This window comes from Pristiophorus japonicus, chromosome 1, assembly GCF_044704955.1.
Source record: "Pristiophorus japonicus isolate sPriJap1 chromosome 1, sPriJap1.hap1, whole genome shotgun sequence".
Classification (NCBI taxonomy): Eukaryota; Metazoa; Chordata; class Chondrichthyes; family Pristiophoridae; genus Pristiophorus; species Pristiophorus japonicus.
The window spans coordinates 103,265,030-103,287,327 of NC_091977.1; the positions used below are offsets into that span (position 1 = coordinate 103,265,030).

The 22,298-nt window shown below is 47.0% G+C and overlaps 1 protein-coding gene across 1 annotated transcript in view; it reads right to left on the reverse strand.

Annotated features, from left to right (window-relative positions):
• The window catches only part of aopep (aminopeptidase O (putative)), a 473,316-nt gene that overhangs the window by 280,194 nt on the left and 170,824 nt on the right, over window positions 1-22,298 (reverse strand). Inside the window, exon 6 of the mRNA XM_070882030.1 lies at window positions 2,461-2,650. Coding sequence (XP_070738131.1) covers window positions 2,461-2,650 — 190 coding nt within the window. The remainder of the gene's footprint in view (window positions 1-2,460; window positions 2,651-22,298) is intronic.

Consider the following 22,298-nt stretch of genomic DNA (forward strand, 5'->3'; position numbering starts at 1 on the left):
CTCCCAGTCCCTGGGTTCGCTGCTATTTCTGGCCAATTTGTATGCCACTTCCTTGGCTTTAATACTATCCCTGGTTTCCCTTGATAGCCATGGTTGAGCCACCTTCCCTTTTTTCTTTTTTACACCACACAGGGATGTACAATTATTGTAGTTCATCCATGCGGTCTCTAAATGTCTGCCATTGCCCATCCACTGTCAACCCCTTAAGTATCATTCACCAATCTATCCTAGCCAATTCATGCCTCATACGTTCAAAGATACGCTGGGAGCACTCGCATCAACTGCCATGATGCGATGTATGTCGGCACAGATGAGCTGCACATTCACGGAGTGAAAGCCTTTTCTGTTCCTATACATCTCAGAATCCTCCAAAGGTGCTCGCAAGGCGATGTGGGTATAAACAATGCAGCCCTGTACCTTTGGGAAGCCATCAATCCTGGAGAAGCCCACAGCCCTATCATGGATTGCTTAGGTGATCAAGGGGAACTTTATGTTGTCATTCCTCTGGGCATATAGTGCAGCAGTCACCTGCCAAATGCAGATATGTGTTGCATGTTGAGAAATGGCGCTCACATCCCCAGTTGTGGCCTGGAATGATCCAGATGCATAAAATGAAAGTATAGCTCTAACCTTCACTTCAACTGAAAAAGCAGTCCTCTTGACGCTTCTAGGGTGCAGGTCTGCTTTTACTCACTCATAGATCTCGGTTACAACTTCTTTGCGGAAATGCAGCCTTCTCACACAGTCTGCATCACTGAGGTGCAGGTATGAACGCCTGTCTCAATATACCCGATGTGGGTCAGGCCTCCTGCCTATCATCCTACGTGCTCCGAGGTTCCTCATGTGATGATGTCTAATCAATCTTCTCCGCAGCAGCACAATCATGCAGAAGCTTTGCACGTGGTATGGCATTGTCAATATTGTCCCCATAATTTAATTGTAGCTTTGCAAGAAGCTCAAAACAAGAGAAAACACTTGCATTTTCTTTCCTCACTCTCTCCCCAAGGTCGACGCCCTAGTATGGACCACACCCTGGTCTGCGCATGCGCAATAGGCTTGCTTAGAACGGGAAGCTAGGCATTCAATAAAGAAACAAAGTCTAATGCAATCTTTAATTTTTGATTTTTTTCGAAGTACCACACCACCACCGAACCTTTCCTCACCGGGCTTGAGGGTTGGCCGGTAGCATTGCTTCCTCGCCCAGACACAGGGGATCAGCGTCCACCCCCACCTCCACCCACCCCCCCGGGCTTCTTTTGAAGCCGAACCCCGAGCTCGTGTGTCCGGGCGAGAGAGCAACTCTGCCGGCCGATGTTCCGACCCCGGTGAGGAGACGTTCAGTGGTGGCATGGTACTTTGAAAAAAATCAAAAATTAAAGTACTGCATTAGACTTCCATTTTCTCCCTTTTGATTTTGAAAAAATTATGCTTCATGATGCATATTCTTTGTCTTCTTGACTCCCTCCAAAACTTAGCCAAAATACAATGGCGTCTTTCTGCACCGATTTTTTAATGAGCGTTGGTTTTTCTTAAGTGCCCATAAGGTTTTTTGGGAGTGGTCACATATGCCGTCCTCGGAAAAATGTAAGTTGGCCAAACTTGCTTAAATGTGAAAAACTGGCGCAGACATCAGGTTACACAAAAAAATACTAACCTAAAAAAAATCGTAACTAACGGGGTTACGCTGGTGCAGAAACTTTGGGGAAACTTAGAGATTTTAATTTACGCCAAAAAAGCGGCGCATGGCAAAAAAACGGCGCAGATAACTGTGGAAAATTGAGCGCATAACCTCTGCCCATATTTGGCTCCCTCTCTCTCCCCCACCGGATTTATGTAATTTTTTTCTCTTTGTCTCTAATGGCAGCTGGTAATTATTGCACCATTCACACCCTATCTAGACAAACCTTTTTCTAACTTCTACTATTACCATTTCAAGTCGGCCCATCATCTCTTTTGTCTCTCTAATCTCTCCTGTCTTCCACCCTATCACAGACCTTCCCTGTTGTTCTTTCTTCCCCTCCCCCTTTCAGTGCTCCTTAAGAATCTATTCTTTTCGAACATTCGCCAGTTCTGACGAAGGGTCATCGACCTGAAACGTTAACTCTGTTTTTCTCTCCACAAATGCTGTCTGACCCGCTGAGATTGCCAGCAATTTCTGTTTTTACATAAATAAGTGGTTATGCTACTGGACTGGAAACCCAGAGTTGGAACCCACACTTGGCATTAGGCACTGTGTCTGCTTCAGATCTCAATAATGCTACATACAAGATTAAAGAAGTGATTATTGGCTGCAATATGTTTGTCTGAAACTACTCACCCCACTCTTTCAGCAGAGGAACTGATTAATTTTAAATACATTTCTTAATACCACCACCACAATAGCATCAAGCTGAATTTCAGACAAACACAATAAGTACTGTATACTAGTATGCCACAGAACAAGGCAAAATAAAAATGTACCTTTTGTGCATTTGCCCAAAAGACATCCTCCAAATAAGTAGCAAAGCCTTCACTTAGCCACTCTTCGGTCCAATCACGGGCACCAATCGCCAGTCCAAACCACGCGTGAGCTATTTCATGGCACAGTCGCACACCACAGAGATGGTTGCTTCCAGACAATACAGACTGTGATAGGAAGATGATGTGTGGGCTTATTAAAGAAAAGAAAAGAAAACGCTGTTAACAACCTGTTACATGATCTTGAATGTTCCTTCTTTACATATAAAATGTACTGGCCTTTCCAATGAAAGATTAATATTTTAATGCATAAATTGTTATGACTTACAGTATTCACTTACGGACTGCATCAAATAATGTTGTATCTCAAGATAGCTCTTTAGTAACCCAGCAACTAATTAAATAGGTAAAGGAGAATTAATGTTTTTAATATTTTTTACCAATATATAAAAGATAGGCCTGTCCTCATCAACTGAAATTCACTCCCCAGCCAGCACCCCAGCCTACTGAAGCAGAATCATGCACTGAAACCTCCTCATGATGATTAGTTGGCACAAGATGTTCCATAAATCTTCGAGTCAGCAGTCACTTAAACGTAGAAAATTAAAATTCTATTTGTTTTTATGAATCTATTAATAGGGATCGATACACTCGTCTGTTAGCTTTGCTTACATAGAAACATAGAAAATAGGTGCAGGAGTAGGCCATTCGGCCCTTCGAGCTTGCACCACCATTCAATAAGATCATGGCTGATCATTCACCTCAGTACCCCTTTCCTGCTTTCTCACCATACCTCTTGATCCTTTTAGTCGTAAGGGCCATATCTAACTCCCCCTTGAATATATCTAACGAACTGGCACCAACAACTCTATGCGGCAGAGAATTCCACAGGTTAACAACTCTCTGAGTGAAGAGGTTTCTCCTCAGCTCAAACCTAAATGGCTTACCCCTTATCCTTAGACTGTGACCCCTGGTTCTGGACTTTCCCAACATCGGGAACATTCTTCCTGCATCTAACCTGTCCAGTCCCGTCAGAATTTTATATGTTTCTATTAGATCCCCTCTCATTCTTCTAAACTCCAGTGAATACAGGCCCAGTAAATCCAGTCTCTCCTCATATGTCAGTCCTGCCATCCCGGGAATAAGTCTGGTGAACATTCGCTGCACTCCCTCAATAGCAAGAACGTCCTTCCTTAGATTAGGAGACCAAAACTGAACACAATATTCCAGGTGAGGCCTCACCAAGGCCCTGTACTACTGCAGTAAGACCTCCGTGCTCCTATACTCAGATCCCCTAGCTATGAAGGCCAACATGCCATTTGCCTTCTTCACCGCCTGCTGTACCTGCACATCAACTTTCAATGACTGATGTACCATGACACCCAGGTCTCGTTGCACCTCCCCTTTTCCTAATCTGCCGCAATTCAGATAATATTCTGCCTTCACGTTTTTGGCACCAAAGTGGATAACCTCACATTTATCCACATTATACTGCATCTGCCATGCATTTGCCCACTCACCTAATCTGTCCAAGTCACCCTGCAGTCTCTTAGCATCCTGCTCACAGCTCACACTGCCACCCAGTTTAGTGTCATCTGCAAACGTGGAGATATTACATTCAAGTCCTTCATCTAAATTATTGATGTATATTGTAAATAGCTGGGGTCGCAGCACTGAGCCCTGCGGCACTCCACTAGTCACTGCCTGCCATTCTGAAAAGGACCCATTTATCCCGCCTCTCTGCCAACCAGTTCTCGATCCACATCAATTCATTACCCCCAATACTATGTGCTTTAATTTTGCCCACCAATCTCTTGTGTGGGACCTTGTCAAAAGCCTTTTGAAAGTCCAAATACACCACATCCACTGGTTCTCCCTTGTCCACTCTACTAATTACATCCTCAAAAAATTCTAGAAGATTTGTCAAGTATGATTGCCCCTTCATAAATCCATGCTGACTTGGACCGATTCTGTCACTGCTTTCCAAATGCGCAGCTATTTCATCTTTAATAATTGATTCCAACATTTGATGTCAGGCTAACCGGTCTATAATTCCCCGTTTTCTCTCTCCCTCCTTTTTTAAAAAGTGGTGTTACATTAGCTACCCTCCAGTCCAGAGGAACTGATCCACAGTCGATAGACTGTTGGAAAATGATCACCAATGCATCCACTATTTCTAGGGCCACTTCCTTAAGTACTCTGGGATGCAGACTATCAGGCCCTGAGGATTTATTGGCCCTCAATCCCATCAATTTCCCTAACACAATTTCCTGACTAATAAGGATTTCCTTCAGTTCCTCCTTCTCACTAGACCCTCGGTCCCCTAGTACTTCAGGAAGATTATTTGTGTCTTCCTTCGTGAAGACAGAACCAAAGTATTTGTTCAATTGGTCTGCCATTTCTTTGTTCACCATTATAAATTCACCTGAATCTGACTGCAAGGGACTTCACTAATCTTTTGTCTTCACTAATCTTTTTCTCTTCGCATATCTATAGAAGTTTTTGCAGTCAGTTTTCATGTTCCCAGCAAGCTTCCTCTCATACTATATTTTCCTCCTCCTAAATTAGACCCTTTGTCCTCCTCTGCTGAATTCTAAATTTCTCCCAGTCCTCAGGTTTGCTGCTTTTTCTGCTCAATTTATATGCCTCTTCCTTGGATTTAACACTATCCTTAATTTCCCTTGTTAGCCACGGTTGAGCCACCTTCTCCGTTTTATTTTTACTCCAGACAGGGATGTACAATTGTTGAAGTTCATCCATGTGATCTTTAAATGTTTGCCATTGCCTATCTACTGTCAACCCTTTAAGTATCACTTGCCAGTCTATTCTAGCCAATTCACGTCTCATACCATCGAAGTTACCTTTCCTTAAGTTCAGGTTCCTAGTCTCTGAATTAACTGTGTCACTCTCCATCTTAATAAAGAATTCTACCATATTATGGTCACTCTTCCCCAAGGAGCCTCGCACAAGATTGCTAATTAGTCCTTTCTCATTACACATCACCCAGTCTAGGATGGCTAGCCCTCTAGTTGGTTCCTCGACATATTGGTCTAGAAAACCATCCCTAATACAGTTCAGGAAATCCTCCTCCACCGCATTGCTACCAGTTTGGTTAGCCCAATCTATATGTAGATTAAAGTCGTCCATGATAACTGCTGTACCTTTATTGCACGCATCCCTAAATTCTTGTTTGATACTGTCCCCAACCTCACTACTACTGTTTGGTGGTCTGTGCACAACTCCCACTCGCGTTTTCTGCCCTTTGGTATTCCGCAGCTCTACCCATACAGATTCTACATCATCCAAGCTAATGTCCTTCCTTACTATTGCGTTAATTTCCTCTTTAACAAGCAATGCTACCCCACCTCCTTTTCCTTTCTGTCTATCCTTTCTGAATGTTGAGTACCCCTGAATGTTGAGTTCCCAACCTCGGTCACCCTGGAGCCATGTCTCCATAATCCCAATTATATCATATTCGTTAATAGTTGCCTGCGCAGTTAATTCGTCCACCTTATTACGAACACTCCTCGCATTGAGGCACAGAGCCTTCAGGCTGGTCTTTTTAACACACTTTGTTCTTTTAGAATTTTGCTGCAATGTTGCGAACAGCAGATTCATCATAAGTAATAGTAAAATGTACAACAGACTGCATTACATCTTTTCCAACTGGATCATAGATTTCACACATTCTCCGGGTGTAGTCTTGATTATGGTCTGTATTTTCACGTTAACTTTCAGGATGCAAAGCAGACTTTACTATTGTGTAGTTAGACAGCATGATCATTTTAAACTAACTTTCAATTTAAAACAAAACAATGAAAGTAATGTACCATTTCCCCACCCCCCCTAAATTGTATACATACTATTTGGGTATCTCGACATAACATAACTTTAGATGGATCCATATGAGCTCTCCTTTGTTCAGTTTGAGCCACTGCAATGGATGCTAGGGAATGTAGTCTGAAGAATCTAATGAAATTAGAAATCCAGACGTATACAGTACATTATTTGACAACACAAGGAAGTTAACTAGCTTGAAGATTATAACACGTTTTTTCTTTTGAGTTCAATTATTTCAGTGTTGAACAAAAATTCTAGTTGTATTACTTCAAAATGTTAGCTATTATATAAACCAAAATAAAGTATCAATCAGGAACATTCTTGGGCATTTAAAAACAAACAATGAGGGAGAAATTGCATTTGGAGTGCTAACTTTTACAGTGGCGCAGAAGTATTGCCGTGTGCTACGCTGGTGAAGCCGACACGAACTTCTGGTTTAGCGCTCCAAGGAGGAAGTGGAGCACTAGATATGCACCCAGCAGCAGCAACCATCTGCAGAAGCATCACGGCTCTCTGTACTCAACCAGATGGTGCAGCTATCAAGCACTGGCGTAGAAATAAGTCGCAACATGCTGCAGACCATGGCTGGGATAGCTGGCAACATCGCCTCCTTCACCCTTCACAGAGGGTCAGCAATGTGAGTGTATTTACAAGTGCACAAAACAAAGGTTAGATAAGATTATTACATTTACGTAAATTTACAGAGCAACACCCACCCCTCTACCTGGCACCATCACCTCGCTTCCCGCCCCCTTGATCAGAGGATGGACCGGTTCATTCCAGTCTTGGAGCGCACAACGGAAAGCGTTGAGGCCATGAGGCAAGAGATGGCTTCTGCATGCATACTGCAAGCTCCCGACCCCACACCCTCAAGGCAGACAGATGTGGAGGAGCAGGAGATTCTGGCGCCTTCGGGTCTGCGCCCTACCTTTTCACCAAGACACACACGTCTGCAGACATCCTGCTGCCCTCCTGCACAACCTTCTCAATCAGAGGCAGTGTGGGGCAGGGGAGCGCCACGTTGTCGTGTAGGCGGGGGGGAGGAAGAGGACATCAGGCATCGCTGCAAGGGGGAGGCGGGAAGCGAGGTGATGGTGCCAGGTAGAGGGGTGGATGTTGCTCCTGGAAATTTATGTAAATGTAATAATCTTATCTAACCTTTGTTTTGTGCACTTGTAAATACACTCACACTGCTGACCCTCTGTTGGTGCGTGTGTCATCTTAACATCATGTGTGGTGCGTTGTGAGAAACACACATCTGTCTCTCAGGTCATCTGCTTTATCCCATCCACATCTAACTGCACTGTATATGAGTCCTGTAATCCTGTCATCAGGTCATCGCAAGACGACAAGGAAGGGTCACCAATGCAGGAAGCCTGCCATTCAATTACTCTCAGTTTACCCACAGGGTAGGGTTGAGCTTAAAACTTGAACTTTAACACTATTTTTTCGAGGCCAAACATAGAAGAATGCCACCCCTGAGTTGACATGGTCATCAGTTACATTGCAGTACATTGTGTGACACAATTAATGAATCAGCTTGGATGTACAAAATGTGACATGCTGAACACTTTTCAGTTACTTATAATAATTTTCCCTTCGCCATTGGGCTTCTCAATGAAGGACTTTCAGCATGATCCAACAAAAAAGCTTCCATCAGCTTAGATGCATTTCAGTCGCTTTTATGACATCCAATTTAAACATCACCATCAGCAATAAAGTAATGCAACATGTACCTAACATTTTTTCAGCAGTCCCACTCATATGGTGCAGCATCTACCCAACTGTTTTGTGAAGGCCTCCAGCACTCCCTCCCATTCTCCATGCTGCCTGATTGCCATCCACCTCTCCCTCCCTCCCACCCGATCTCACTGCTGGCCGACTGCCATCCAGATCAGACCTGCTTTTCCCGAGCGGTCCTTCTGGTGGGCGGCAGGTCGACCGGAGGCCAGCATAACTGATGAAAATGGCACTTTTCCAACATCTGGCATGGGCGGGCGGCACGATCTGATGTCGGCGGAACCCTTCCCCACCAATCTTCCGCCGGGCAGAACCCCGATGGCAGATGGGCGGTTCCGGAAGAATCGCCCAGAAAACCGACATTTGCGGTGAGACCTTGGCGGATGCGGGCAGAACGTCGACCAATTTCAGCCCCCTGAGTACTATATACTTAAAGTACTTCACTCAACAGTTGCTTTGTTTAATCATTATGTATTGGCTCTAATAGAAAAATAAATACATTCTAGCAATACCCTTTTGGACTCCACGTCCCTTTTGTCTTTCAATTTCTTGCAGAGCTTAATGAAACATATTTCATGTAGTAACAGATAAATTAGGTACAGCTAACAGAATTGTTAAGATTCCAGCAGTAAACATAGTCATAATGCAAAGCAGCTGTGCACATTACCACTAAATATTCTGATGCTTTCTAAGTTTCTCTGAACCCCAAAAACTAAACATAAGAACATAAGAAATAGGAGCAGTAGTCGTCCATGTGGCCCCTTGAGCCTGCTCCCACATTCAATATAATGGCTGAACTTTGACATCAACTCCACTTTCATACTCTATCACCATATCCTCTGATTCACTTACAGGTAGAAATTGGGTTGCGCCCCATTTGGGGCTGGTAACAGCCGAGAGGTGGGACATTCTGCGCGCTTGAAAAATTCGGGTTACCATGCCCGAAAGGAAGTGGAGCACCAAATAACGTGCTTCACCTCCTTTCTGAGGCAGCAGTGTGGCAGACGGGTCGGGAGCCACACTGTTGGGCCACGCGCTGGGCCGCGTAGCGCTGCTGCTGCGTAGGGGCTCTCCCCTTCATTAAAGGGGAGGGCCCAAGCTGCAAACTGTACAGGTAAGAACTGGGCCTCCATGGACCACCGGGGAGTGGGGGTGCCATGCCAACAGCCGGCATTCAAGCAGAGTGCCGGGCTGAACGATTGTGGCATGAATCCAGCGATCGCGGAGCCAATGGGGCACTGAAGAAAAACGGCAAAATATTTTTCAACATGGCTCCCCTTTAACAACCGCCCCACGAGCGGCCTGCAGCCCTGTTCATGTCCCCTGAAGCTGTCACTAGCAGCTACAACTAAGACCATACCTGGAGTGCTGTGTACAGTTTTGGTCTCCTTATTTGAGGAGGGATATACTTGCGTTAGAGGCAGTTCAGAGAAGGTTCACGAGGTTGATTCCTGAGATGTAGGGGTTGCCTTATGAAGAAAAGTTGAGCAGGTTGGGCCTATACTCATTGAAGTTTAGAAGAATGAGAGGTGATCTTATTGAAATGTATAAGATTATGAGGGGCTTCACAGGGTAGATGCAGAGAGAATATTTCCCCTCGTGGGGGAATCTAGAACTAGGGGACATCGTTTCAGAACAAGGGGGAGCCCATTTAAAACGAGATGAGGAAGAATTTCTTCTGTCAGAAGGCCATGAATCTTTGGATTTCTCTACCCCAGAGAGCTGTGGAGGCTGGGTCATTGAATATGTTTAAGGTGGAGATATAGACAGATTTTTGAACGATAAGGGAGTCAAGGAGTATGGGGAGTGGGCAGGGAAAATGGAGTTGAGGCCAAGATCAGATCAGCCATGATCTCATTGAATGGCGGAGCAGGCTTGAGGGGCCAAATGGCTTACTCCTCCTCCTATTTCTTATGTTCTTATGTTCTAACGGGAGGCGCAAATGACTCGAATTTCCAGCACCCCGAACTTGGTGGACTCACCGCCCACTGCCGCCGAGTTTTCTGGGCGGTCTCCCCTCCGTGCGAGTTTGTTGGAGGCTTTCCGCTGGTAGGGAGGGAAGACCGCTGGGAACCGCCGCTGGCGTGCAATGCGCATAAGTGTTCTCCCACCCGCCGAGCTGGTCTGGGCGGAAGTCCGCTGCAGCAGAGGGAAAGATCGCCGCATGGAGGTAGGTCTAATCTCAACGGTAAGTCTGAAGACCTGCAAAAAAGGTTAGTAAACTTCTTTCCTTTTCTTTTACAACGATTCAGGTGGATGGGGTCCCCTGAAAGTTTTCCAGTGTTTTCTTTTGCTAATTTTTAATTTCATGTCTTCCCACCCCCCTCCCTGGGCCCAACTCAATCCTCGGCGGTACGTTGCCGAGGATTACGTTTGCCGCCCAGATTGGGAGCTCCCACCCGCTATCACCCGGATTCAGGGCGTAAGTTGCTTTTTTGCCGCCGGGTGGTCTTTCCAGGACTTTTCCATGAAACTCCCACCCAAAGTACCATCAGGTATCTCAGCAGTCCTTTGGGTGGCACTTAGCTTCCACCAAGTTCGGAGCCGAGGTCTTTATGTCCAAAAATCTATCGATCTCAGTCTTGAATATACTCATCAACTGAGCAGCCACAGCCCTCTGAAGTAGAGAATTCCAAAGATTCACAGCCCTCCCAGTGAAAAATGTCTCCTCAGCTCAGTCCTAAATAGCCAACCCTTATCCTCAGACTATGACTCCTAGTTCTAGACTTTCCAGCCGGGGGAAACAGCCTCGCAGTATCTACCCTGTCAAACCCTTTAAGAATTCTACATGTTGCAATGAGATCACCTCTCATTCTTCTAAACTTGAGAGAGTATAGGCCCATTCTATTCAATCTTTCCTCATAGGACAACCCTCTCATCCCAGGTATCAATCTAGTGAACCTTCGTTGCACCCCATCTAAGACAGTATATCCTTCCTTAGGTAAGGAGACCAAAACTGTACACAGTACTCCAGGGGATCTGTAGTTTCACCAAAGCCCTATATAATTGCAGCAATACTTCCTTACTCTTGTACTCCAACCCCCTTGCAATCAAGGCTAAATATACAATTTGCCTTCCTAATTGCTTGCTGTAACTGCATGTTAACATTCTGTGATTCATGTACGGAGGGCAAGCATCGTGAGAGGTGACCGGGTGCGGCGCTTCAAAAGCTATCAGGATCGGGACGAGCCAGTTGCAGCAGCAACAGGAGTAAGGGACAAAAAGTAACAAGAATCAAAATCGAAGTGTGACGTCACAGCCAAGCAGGTTAAGTGATTGGCTGGTGGATTGGTGAGTATTTTTATTTTCTTTAAAGAACCTTGGGCATCGGTGTAAATTAGGAACTGCAATTAAATACTAAGGAGAACTAATTAATTAAATCAGCTGTTGGCTGAGTAGCAGCTGGGTGTGTTTTGCTCAGGTTTAGAGTTTAGTTCTACTTGATAGCTCCGAGACTAACTAGAGGGATAGCAGGGCAGCTCAGTCCCGTGGATTGCACATCCTGTGGCATGTGGGAAGTCCTGGATGCTTTGCGCAGCCGGGACGACCACGTGTGCAGGAAGTGTCTCAAGCTGCACCAACTCGAGCTCCGTGTTTTGGAGCTTGAGCAGTGGCTGGAGTCACTGCGGTGCATCCGTGAGACTGAGAGCTACGTGGATAGCACGTTTCTAGAGGTGGTCACCCCGCAGCTTAAGAGTGTGCAGGCAGAGAGGGATTGGGCGACCCCTGGACAGAAGAGAGGACTAGGCAGGTAGTGCAGGAGTCCCCCGAGTCCATCTCGCTCTCCAACCGATACCTGGGGGAGTGCAGCCAGAGCCAAATCCACGGCACCATGGGTGGCTCAGCTGCACGGGGTGGGGGACGGGAGGGGGAAAGGAAGAAGAATGGTAGGGGATTCAATAGTCAGGGGAGCAGACAGGCATTTCAGCAGCCGCAGACGTGACTCTAGGATGGTATGTTGCCTCCCTGGTGCCAGGGTCAGGAATGTCACTGAGCGCTGCTGGGCATTCTGGGGGAGAGGGTGAACAGCCAGAGGTCGTTGTCCATATCGGGACCAATAACATAGGTAGAAAGAGGGATGAGGTCCTTCAGGCAGAGTTTAGGGAGCTAGGAGAGCGATTAAAAAGCAGGACCTCAAAGGTAGTGTTATGTATGCAATAAAGGTTCAAACTAAGTACTGTTTAACGAAGCAAGGTACAACCTTGCTTCTGCTTTATTTTGGCCCAAAGTGCCTCACTCACAAAATGTCTGGCCTTTTATACCAGAGCAGCACCCTGTGCCTGCTGCTCAGTGACCTCCAACAATGAGACCATCTGGTGGCTACAAACAGCATGTACATACATGACAATACCCTCCTCTGAGATCTTATCACAGTCTTTCACAGGTTGAGACGCTCCGGTGCATTACGCTCCCGGGTTGACAGTCTCAGTTCAATTCCAGCCTTGGGTGAATGTGCGGAGTCTGTTGTTGCTGGTGGCTGGATAGCTGACTTGTTGGGGGTGGCAGTGGCCATGTCAGGAATTGATAGTCCATTTTTATTGAACAAGTCCCTGATGGAAATTCCGGGTTCACTGATGACCCTCAAGTCCACTGAAGGCTGCTGGTAGGTTGGTTAGTCATCGATGGTTTCTTTGTCCGACTGCTCTAGCTCGTCTGTATGCCTCAGCTTTGTTTGATCCAAGTGTTTCCTGCAAGTTTGCCCATTCTTGAACTTAATAACAAATACTCTGTTGCCCTCCTTGGCCATGACCATAGCAGCGATCCATTTGGGACCTTGACCATAATTCAACACATATACAGGATCATTAACAGAAATCTCGCGTGACACAGTTGCGCGATCGTGGTACCCTTGTTGACTCTTTCTTCTGTATTCAACATGATTACTTAAATCCAGGTGTACAAGAGATAACTTGGTCTTGAGACCTCTTTTCATCATGAGTTCAGCAATCGAGACCCCTGTGATTGTGTGGGGTCTTGTCCTGTAACTCAGCAGTATGCAAGACAAGCGGGTCTGCAGTGACCCTTGGGTTACTCTCCTCATGCTTTGCTTGATAATTTGTACTGCACGTTCTGCTTGCCTGTTGGACGCAGGCTTGAATGGTGCTGACCTGACATGTTTTATGCCGTTAAGTTTTACAAACTCCTGAAAGTCCTGACTGGTGAAGCACAACCCATTGTTGCTCACCACTATGTCAGGCAGACCATGTGTCGCGAACATGACATTGAGATTCTCTATGGTTTCCGTGAACGTACTGGATGATATGATTATGCATTCTATCCACTTCGAATAAGCATCCACCACCACTAAAAACATCTTGTCCAGGAAGGGACCTGCAAAATCTACATGGCTCCTGGACCAAGGTTTGGATGGCCATGACCACAGACTCAGCGGCGATTCCACTGGTGCTTTGCTGAGCTATGTGCAGGTGTTGCACTGATGCACGCATGCTTCCAGCTCAAAATCAATTCCTGGCCACCATACGTGGGACCTGGAGATGGCATCATCACTAAAACAGGATGTGTGCTGTGTAACTCACGCACAAACTTCTCACTCACTTTCTTGGGCATTACAACTTGATTGCCCCACAATATGCAATCTGCTTGAATAGACAATTTGTCCTTGCGACGAATGTACGGTTTGGCCTCCTCGCACATTTACTTAGGTATGGCAGACGAATCCCCTTTGAGGATGCAACTCTTTACCACCGATAATATCAGGTCCTGGCTGGTCCAGGTCTTAACTTGTTGAGCCGTGACAGGGGTACCTTCACTCTCAAAAGCATCCATGATTAACATTAAATCTGCCAGTTGTGGCGTTTCCACCTCTGGTGTGGGCAACGGCAACCGGCTCAAAACATCGGCACAATTCTCTGTGCCAGGTCTGTGGCGAATGACATAATCATAGGCAGTTAATGTCAGCGCCCACTGTTGGATGCGGGATGAAGCGTTGGTATTGATACCTTTGCTCTTGGTAAACAATGAAATGAGCGGCTTGTGATCGGTCTCTAATTCAACCCTCAGACCCCACAGGTATTGATGCATCGTTTTAACACCGTACACACACGCTAAAGCTTATTTTTCTACCATACTGTAGGCTCTTTCTGCTTTAGACAAACTTTTGGATGCATACGCGACAGGTTGAAGTTTCCCCAAATCATTGGCTTGTTGTACCAGCAGCTTGTTCGAGCAAAGCAGATTGATGGCTTTCTCGAAAGCTCTGTCTTGCGATGCGCCCCACACCCAGTTGTCGCCTTTTCTCAATAACATGTGCAGTGGTTCAAGTAAGGTGCTCAATTTAGGTAGGAAGTTACCAAAGTAGTTGAGTAGGAACGAACGCAATTTCGTCACGTTCTGCGGCTTGGGTGCATTCTTGACGGCTTTGGTTTTCACGTCAGTAGGTCTGATGACATCAGCGGCGATTTTCCTCCCGAGGGAGTTGACCTCCGGTGCCATGAAGACACACTTCGAGCATTTAAGTCTGAGTCCCACTCTGTCCAAACGCAGTAGAATCTCTTCCAGGTTGTTCAGGTATTCCTTGGAGTCACGACCGGTGATCAGGATGTCACCTTGGTACACGACGGTTCTGGGAACTGACTTCAGTAGACTTTCCATATTCCTCTGGAATATTGCTGCAGCTGAACGAAATCCAAATAGGCACCTGTGGTAAATAAACAGTCCTTTGTGCGTGTTAATGCACATAAGTTTCTTCAACGACTCGACCAACCCCTATGCACATATATGCCGACGTCAAGTCCAGTTTTGTGAACGACTTCCCTCCGGCTAGCGTCGCAAACAAGTCATCAGCCTTCGGTAATAGGTTCAAAACTCTGTTGATCGTAACCTTGTAGTCTCCACAGATTCTGACTGTGCCATCACTTTTCAGCACAGGTACAATGGGGTTGGCCCATTCATTAAATTCGCCAAGTGATATGATCCCTTCACACTGGAGTCTGTCCAGTTCAATTTCGACCTTCTCCCTCATCACATATGGCACTGCCTGAGCTTCATGATGGACGGGTCTTGCATCTGAGTTCACGTGGATCTGCACCTTGTCTCCTGTGAAGTTGCCGATACCCGGTTCGAACAGCGAGGGGAATTGCTCAACACTTGGGCACATGTATTTTCCTCCAACGACAACGCCTTTGTGTCATTCCATCTCCAACCAGCTCTTGCCGAGCAACGTTGGGCCATTGCCTGGAACAATCCACAGCGGCAACTCATGAACCACACCGTTATATGACACATTCATTTGTGCACTGCCAATCACCTTTATCAGTTCTTTGGTGTATGTGCACAGCTTAGTGTTAACAGATCTTAGCCTGGGCCTCTTAGCCTTAGTATCCCACAGCTTATTAAATGCCCTCTCATTCATGATCAATTGACTCGCCCATATCCAGTCCCATCAATACCGGTATCCGATTAAACATCACATTAATCAAAATTGGTTTACTCTTGCTTATGAAAGAGTACAGTCCATACACTTCCTCCTCTGGCATCTCGGATTGCGTATCCGGATCCGCGCTAGTCTGACTTTCATCCTCCACGTGGTGTGTCGCAGCTCGCCTGCTTATCACCTGGAGATGTCCCACTCTCAGACAGCCTTTGCGACTATATTGCTTAAATCGGCACTGTTCAAGCCGATGATTTCCCCCACAACGCCAACACAGAGAAGTCGGATACATTCCTGCTGGTGGACTTTGGGCAGCCAGAGGTTTCGCAAACGCAGCCGGATAGGCACTGCCATGTACCACTCTGCCGAATGCCGAATCAATCGCATTTACAGTATTTGCCGAGATTCAGTTCTTCACCGCTATTTGCTTTATACTCATGTCCGTCGTCATACATGATTGAGCGTTCTGGATGGCCCTTTTTAAGTCCAACTCCTCCACCGCCAGAAGTTTGCATAGGATCACCTCGTGGTTGATACCGATAACAAAGAAGTCCCGCAGCATGTCTGCCAACACCGTCCCGAACTTGCACGGTCCTGCTAGATGTCTCAGGTCGGCAATGAATTCTGCCGCGCTCTGGCCCTTCAATCGAACATGTGTATAAAACCTATATCTCAAGATGATGATGCCATTGTCTGGCTTCAGGTGCTCCTGTACCAATGCACACAACCCCTCGTACATTTTCTCTGTTGGATCACTAGGCATGAGTAGATTCTTTATCAGACAATAGATCTTTCAACCGCACACAGTGAGGAACACGGCCCGGCGCCGATCTGCATCGTCGAACCCCTTCATTTTGTTGGCCACAAAGTACTGGTTCAAACGGCTCACAAAGTCTGCCCAATATTCTCCCTCCACAAATCCTTCTAAAAATCCAATCGTGCTTGTTGTGTATCTGTAAAGCATGCCAGCGTCTCTTGGGAGCACTGTATACAAGCCGGCCCCTAAGGTCTGTTCCTCACTCTGGAGTGTCTTAATAAAGACTGAGGTCACTGTTACTTTAGCCTCCCTGTGTGCAATCTCATCTGTGTTCGGAACACAACAATTGGCGACGAGTATACGAATCCAATGCAAAGATGCAGCAAACTGTGGGCATCCTGGAGAAGTTCTCGGAGGGTGAGGACTGGGAAGCCTATGTCGAACGGCTAGACCAGTACTTTGTAGCCAGCGAGCTGGACGGAGAAGGAAGCGCTGCAAAAAGGAGAGCGGTCCTCCTCACGGTCTGCGGGGCACCGACCTACAGCCACATGAAGAATCTTCTGGCTCCGGTGAAACCCTAAGATAAGTCGTATGAGGAGCTGTGTACACTGGTTCGGGAGCATCTTAACCCGAGAGAGAGCGTGCTGATGGCGAGGTATCGGTTGTACACGTGCCAGCGATCTGAAGGTCAGGAAGTGGAGAGCTACGTCGCCGAGCTAAGGCGACTTGCAGGACAATATGAGTTTGATGGCTACCTGGAACAAATGCTGAGAGACTTTTTTTGTACTGGGCATTGGCCACAAGACCATCCTCCGAAAACTTTTGATTGTAGAGACACCGACCCTCAGTAAGGCCATTGCGATAGCACAGGCGTTTATGTCCACCAGTGATAACACCAAACAAATCTCTCAGCACACAAGTGCTAGCAATGTTCATAAATTAACTGGAACTGTGCTTGCGAGCAAAAATATCCAGGGCAGAAACCACGAGTCTGCAACTGCCAGCAGGCTTCAGATGACCCAGATGACTCAGAGTCTGCAACGAAGGATGAATGCAAGGCAATTCGCACCTTGTTGGCTTTGTGGAGGCTTCCAATCAGCCTATTCAAGCCACTTCAAAGGGTATGTTTGCAAGAGCTGTGGATCAATGGGGCACCTCCAACGAGCTTGCAGACGAGCTGCAAGCTCTGCAAAACCTGTTAACCACCACGTGGCAGAGGAATATCGGTCCATGGTGGATCAAAGCAATTTCGAGCCTCAGAGAGAGGAGGCAGATGCTGAAGTACACGAGGTGCAGACATTTTCGACGAAATGTCCACCTACAATGCTAAATGTAAAATTGAATGGCTTACCCGTAGCCATGGAACTGGACACTGGCGCTAGCCAATCCATCATGAGTAAAAAGAAGTTTGAGAGACTGTGGTGCAACAAGGCACTCAGACCAGCCCTGAACCCCATCCACACGAAACTGAGAATGTACACCAAAGAGCTTATCACTGTCCTGAGCAGCGCCATGGTCAAGGTCACCTACGAGGGCATGGTGCACGAACTGCCACTCTGGACTGTCCCGAGCGATGGCCCCACACTGCTTGGAAGGAGCTGGCTGGGCAAAATCCGCTGGAACTGTGATGACATCCGAGCGCTATCACATGTCGATAAGGCCTCATGTACCCAGGTTCTTAACAAATTTCCTTCCCTTTTTGAGCATGGCATTGGAAACTTTTCTGGGGCGAAAGTGCGGATCCACTTGGTCCCAGAGGCACGACCCATTCACCACAATGCGCGAGGGGTACCTCACATGATGAGGGGGAGAGTGGAAATCGAGCTGGACAGGTTGCAACGCGAAGGCATCATCTCCCCAGTGGAATTCAGCGAGTGGGCCAGCCCGATTGTTCCAGTACTCAAAAGTGATGGCACGGTCAGGATTTGCGGCGATTATAAAGTAACTATTAATCGGTTCTCGCTACAGGACCAATACCCACTACCTAAGGCAGACGACCTATTTGCGACACTGGCAGGAGACAAGACATTCACCAAGCTCGACCTGACTTCGGCCTACCTGACGCAGGAACTGGAGCAATCTTCAAAGGACCTCACCTGCATCAACACGCACAAGGGACTGTTCATCTACAACAGATGCCCGTTTGGAATTCAGTCGGCTGCAGCGATCTTCCAGAGAAACATGGAGAGCCTACTCAAGTCGGTACCACGCATGGTGGTTTTTCAGGACGACATATTGGTCATGGGTCGGGACACTGTCGAGCACCTACTAAACTTGGAGGAGGTCCTCCAGCGACTGGATCGCGTAGGGCTGCGGCTGAAGAGGTCGAAATGTGTCTTCATGGCAACAGAAGTGGAGTTTTTGGGGAGAAAGATCGCGGCGGACGGCATTCAGCCCACAGACGCCAAGACAGAGGCTATCAGGAACGCGCCCTGGCCAGAGAACGTCACGGAGCTGCGGTCGTTCCTGAGACTCCTCAACTATTTTGGTAACTTCCTACCAGGGTTAAGCACTCTTTTAGAGCCCCTACATGTGTTATTGCGTAAAGGTGAGAACTGGGTATGGGGAAAAAAAACAAGTAATTGCTTTTAAGAAAGCCAGAAACATTTTATGCTCCAACAAGCTGCTTGCATTGTATAACCCATGTAAAAGACTTGTGCTAGCATGTGATGCGTCGTCGTATGGAGTCGGGTGTGTATTACAACAAGCGAACGTTACAGGGAAGTTGCAACCTGTCGCCTATGCCTCCAGGAGCTTGTCTAAGGCCGAGAGGACCTACAGCATGATTGAGAAAGAGACATTAGTATGTGTGTTCGGGGTAAAGAAAATGCATCAGTACCTGCTTGGCCTCAAATTTGAGCTGGAAACCGATCACGAGCCCCTCATATCCCTGTTCGCTGAAAACAAGGGGATAAATACTAATGCCTCAGCCCGAATACAAAGGTGGGCACTTGCGCTATCAGCGTATAACTATACCATCCGCCACAGGCCAGGCACAGAGAACTGTGCAGATGCTCTCAGTCGGCTACCATTGCCCACCACGGGGGTGGAAATGGTGCAGCCTGCAAACTTGTTGATGATGGCGCAGCCCACATCCCTTGATGGTCATGGGAGCATTTGAAAATGATAAATCACCTGTCACGGCCCGCCAGATTAGGACTTGGACTAGCCAAGATCCTCTGCTGTCCCTAGTAAAAAACTGTAAACTGCATGGGAGCTGGGCCAGCATCCCCGTTGAAATGCAAGAGCTAATCAAGCCGTTCCAGCGGCGAAAGGACGAGCTGTCCATTCAGGCAGACTGCCTGTTGTGGGGTAACCGCGTAGTGCTACCCAAAAAGGGCAGGGAGACGTTCATCTCGGATCTCAACAGCACACACCTGGGTATAGTAATGATGAAAGCGATAGCCAGATCCCACGTGTGGTGGCCCGGTATCGACTCTGACTTAAGAGTCCTGTGTACGGTAATGCAGCGTGTGTGCTCAGTTGAGCCACGCGCCCAGAGAGACACCACTAAGTTTGTGGTCGTGGCCCTCCAGACCATAGTCGAGGATCCATGTCGACGATGCGGGCCCATTTCTCGGTAAAATGTTCCCGGTGGTGGTGGATGCTTTTTCAAAATGGATTGAATGTGAAATAATGTCGGGAAGCACCGCCACCGCCACCATTGAAAGCCTGAGGGCCATGTTTGCCACCCATGGCCTGCCTGACATACTGGTCAGTGACAACGGGCCATGTTTCACCAGTGCCGAATTTAAAGAATTCATGTCCCGCAATGGGATCAAACATGTCACCTCGGCCCTGTTTAAACCAGCCTCCAATGGGCAGGCAGTGCGGGCAGTACAAACAATCAAACAGAGCCTTAAACGAGTCACAGAAGGCTCAATCCAAACCCGCCTGTCCCGAGTACTGCTCAGCTACCAACACGAGACCCCACTCACTCACAGGGGTGCCCCCGGCTGAGCTACTCATGAAAAGGACACTTAAAACCAGACTCTCGCTGGTTCACCCCAATCTGCATGATCAGGTAGAGAGCAGACGGCAGTAACAAAATGTAAACGATGGTCGCGCCACTGTGTCACGGGAAATTGATCTGAGTGACCCTGTGTATGTGCTAAACTATGGACATGGTCCCAAGTCAATCGCGGGCACGGTGATAGCTAAAGAAGCGAATAGGGTGCTGTAGTCAAACTGGACAATGGACAAATTTGCAGAAAGCACCTGGACCAATTGAGGCAGCAGTTCACAGACTGCCCTGAACAACCCACAGCAGACACCACCTTTTTCGAGCCCACAACACACACCCAAAGGATCAGCGACACCACCCTTGGACCAGGAAATCAAACCCATCACGCCCAACAGCCCAGCAAGGCAAAGCTCACCCAGCAGCCCTGCAGGGTCTACAACAGGCCAGCCCAGCGAGGGCACAGCCAACACACCAGAACAGACATTTGTACCGAGGCGGTCCACCAAGGAAAGAAAGGCTCCCGTCCGCCTCACCTTGTAAATAGTTTTCACTTTGACTTTGGTGGGGCGGGGGGAGGGCATTGATGTTGTGCATCTGTAAAGCATGCACTCCAATGTTCTGCCACCAGGGAGTGCATCCCTGAAGTCCCAAGGGATCCCAGTATCCCTTGGGAGCACTGTATATAAGCCGGCCCCTAAGGCCTGTTCCTCACTCTGGAGTGTCTTAATAAAGACTGAGATCACTGTTACTTTAACCTCCCTGTGTGCAGTCTCATCTGTGTTAGGAACACAAGAGTGCTCATTTTGCAAACAAAGGTTCTTGTATTCTTGTCGCCAAATGTTATGTATGCAATAAAGGTTCAAACTGAGTACTGTTTACCTAAGCAAGGTACAACCTTGCTTCTGCTTTATTTCAGTCCAAAGTGCCTGACTCACAAAATGGCTGGCCTTTTATACCAGAGCAGCACCCTGCTCAGTGGCCTCCAACAATGACACCATCTAGTGGCTACAACCAGCATGTACATACATGACAGGTCATAATCTCCGGATTACAGAAATAGGAGGATAGAGCAGATGAATACGTGGCTGGAGAAATGATGCAGGCGGGAGGGCTTTAGCTTCCTGAGGCATTGGGACTGCTTCTGGGGGAGGTGGGACCTATACAAGCCGGACGGGTTGCAACTCAACAGAGCTGGGACCAATATCTTTGTGCGGGAGGTTGCTAGTGCTGTTGGAGAGGGTTTAAACTTGCTTGGCAGGGGGATGGGAACCTGAAAATAGGGAGGGGAGTAAAGCTGAAATTAGAAAGCAAAAATAAAGGAAGTGAGTTTGAAGGAGAGAGGAAACAAGCAGGATAAAAGGGTAAAAAAAAAGAAATTTAAAGGCACTTTGTCTAAATGCATGTCGCATTCATAACAAAATGGACGAGTTGACGACACAAATAGATACAAATGGGTATGATCTGATAGCCATGACAGAGATGTGGTTGCAAGGTGACCAGGACTGGGAATTAAATATTCAGGGATATTTGACAATCTGGAAGGACAGACAGAAAGGAAAAGGAAGTGGGGTAGATCTATTAATAAAGGATGGAATCACTGCAATCGTGAGAAACGACATTGGCCCAAATGATCAGTATGTTGGAAAAGTTTGGATGGAGAGAAAGAATAATAAAGGGGAAAAAGTCATTGGTGGGCGTAGTCTTTTGTCCCCTAACAGTAGCAACTCTGTTGGTCGGAGTATAAACCAGGAAATAGTCGGGGTTTGTAAAGAGGGAACAGCAATAATCATGGGTGATTTTAACCTCCATATTGATTGGACAAATCAAATTGGTCAGGGGAGCCTTGAGGAAGAGTTCATAGAGTGCATAAGGGACGGGTTCCTTGAGCAGTATGTAATGGAAGGCTATCTTAGATCTGGTCCTGTGTAATGAGACAGGATTGATAAACAATCTCCTTGTAAAGGATCCCCTTGGAATGAGTGATCATAGTATGGTTGAATTTCAAATTCAGATGGAGGGTGAGAAAGTTGGATCTCTAACCAGCGTACTAAGCTTAAATAAAGGAGACTGTGAAGGTATGAGGGCAGAGTTGGCTAAAGTGGACTGGGAAAATAGATTAACGTGTAGGATGGTTGATGAACAGTGATGTA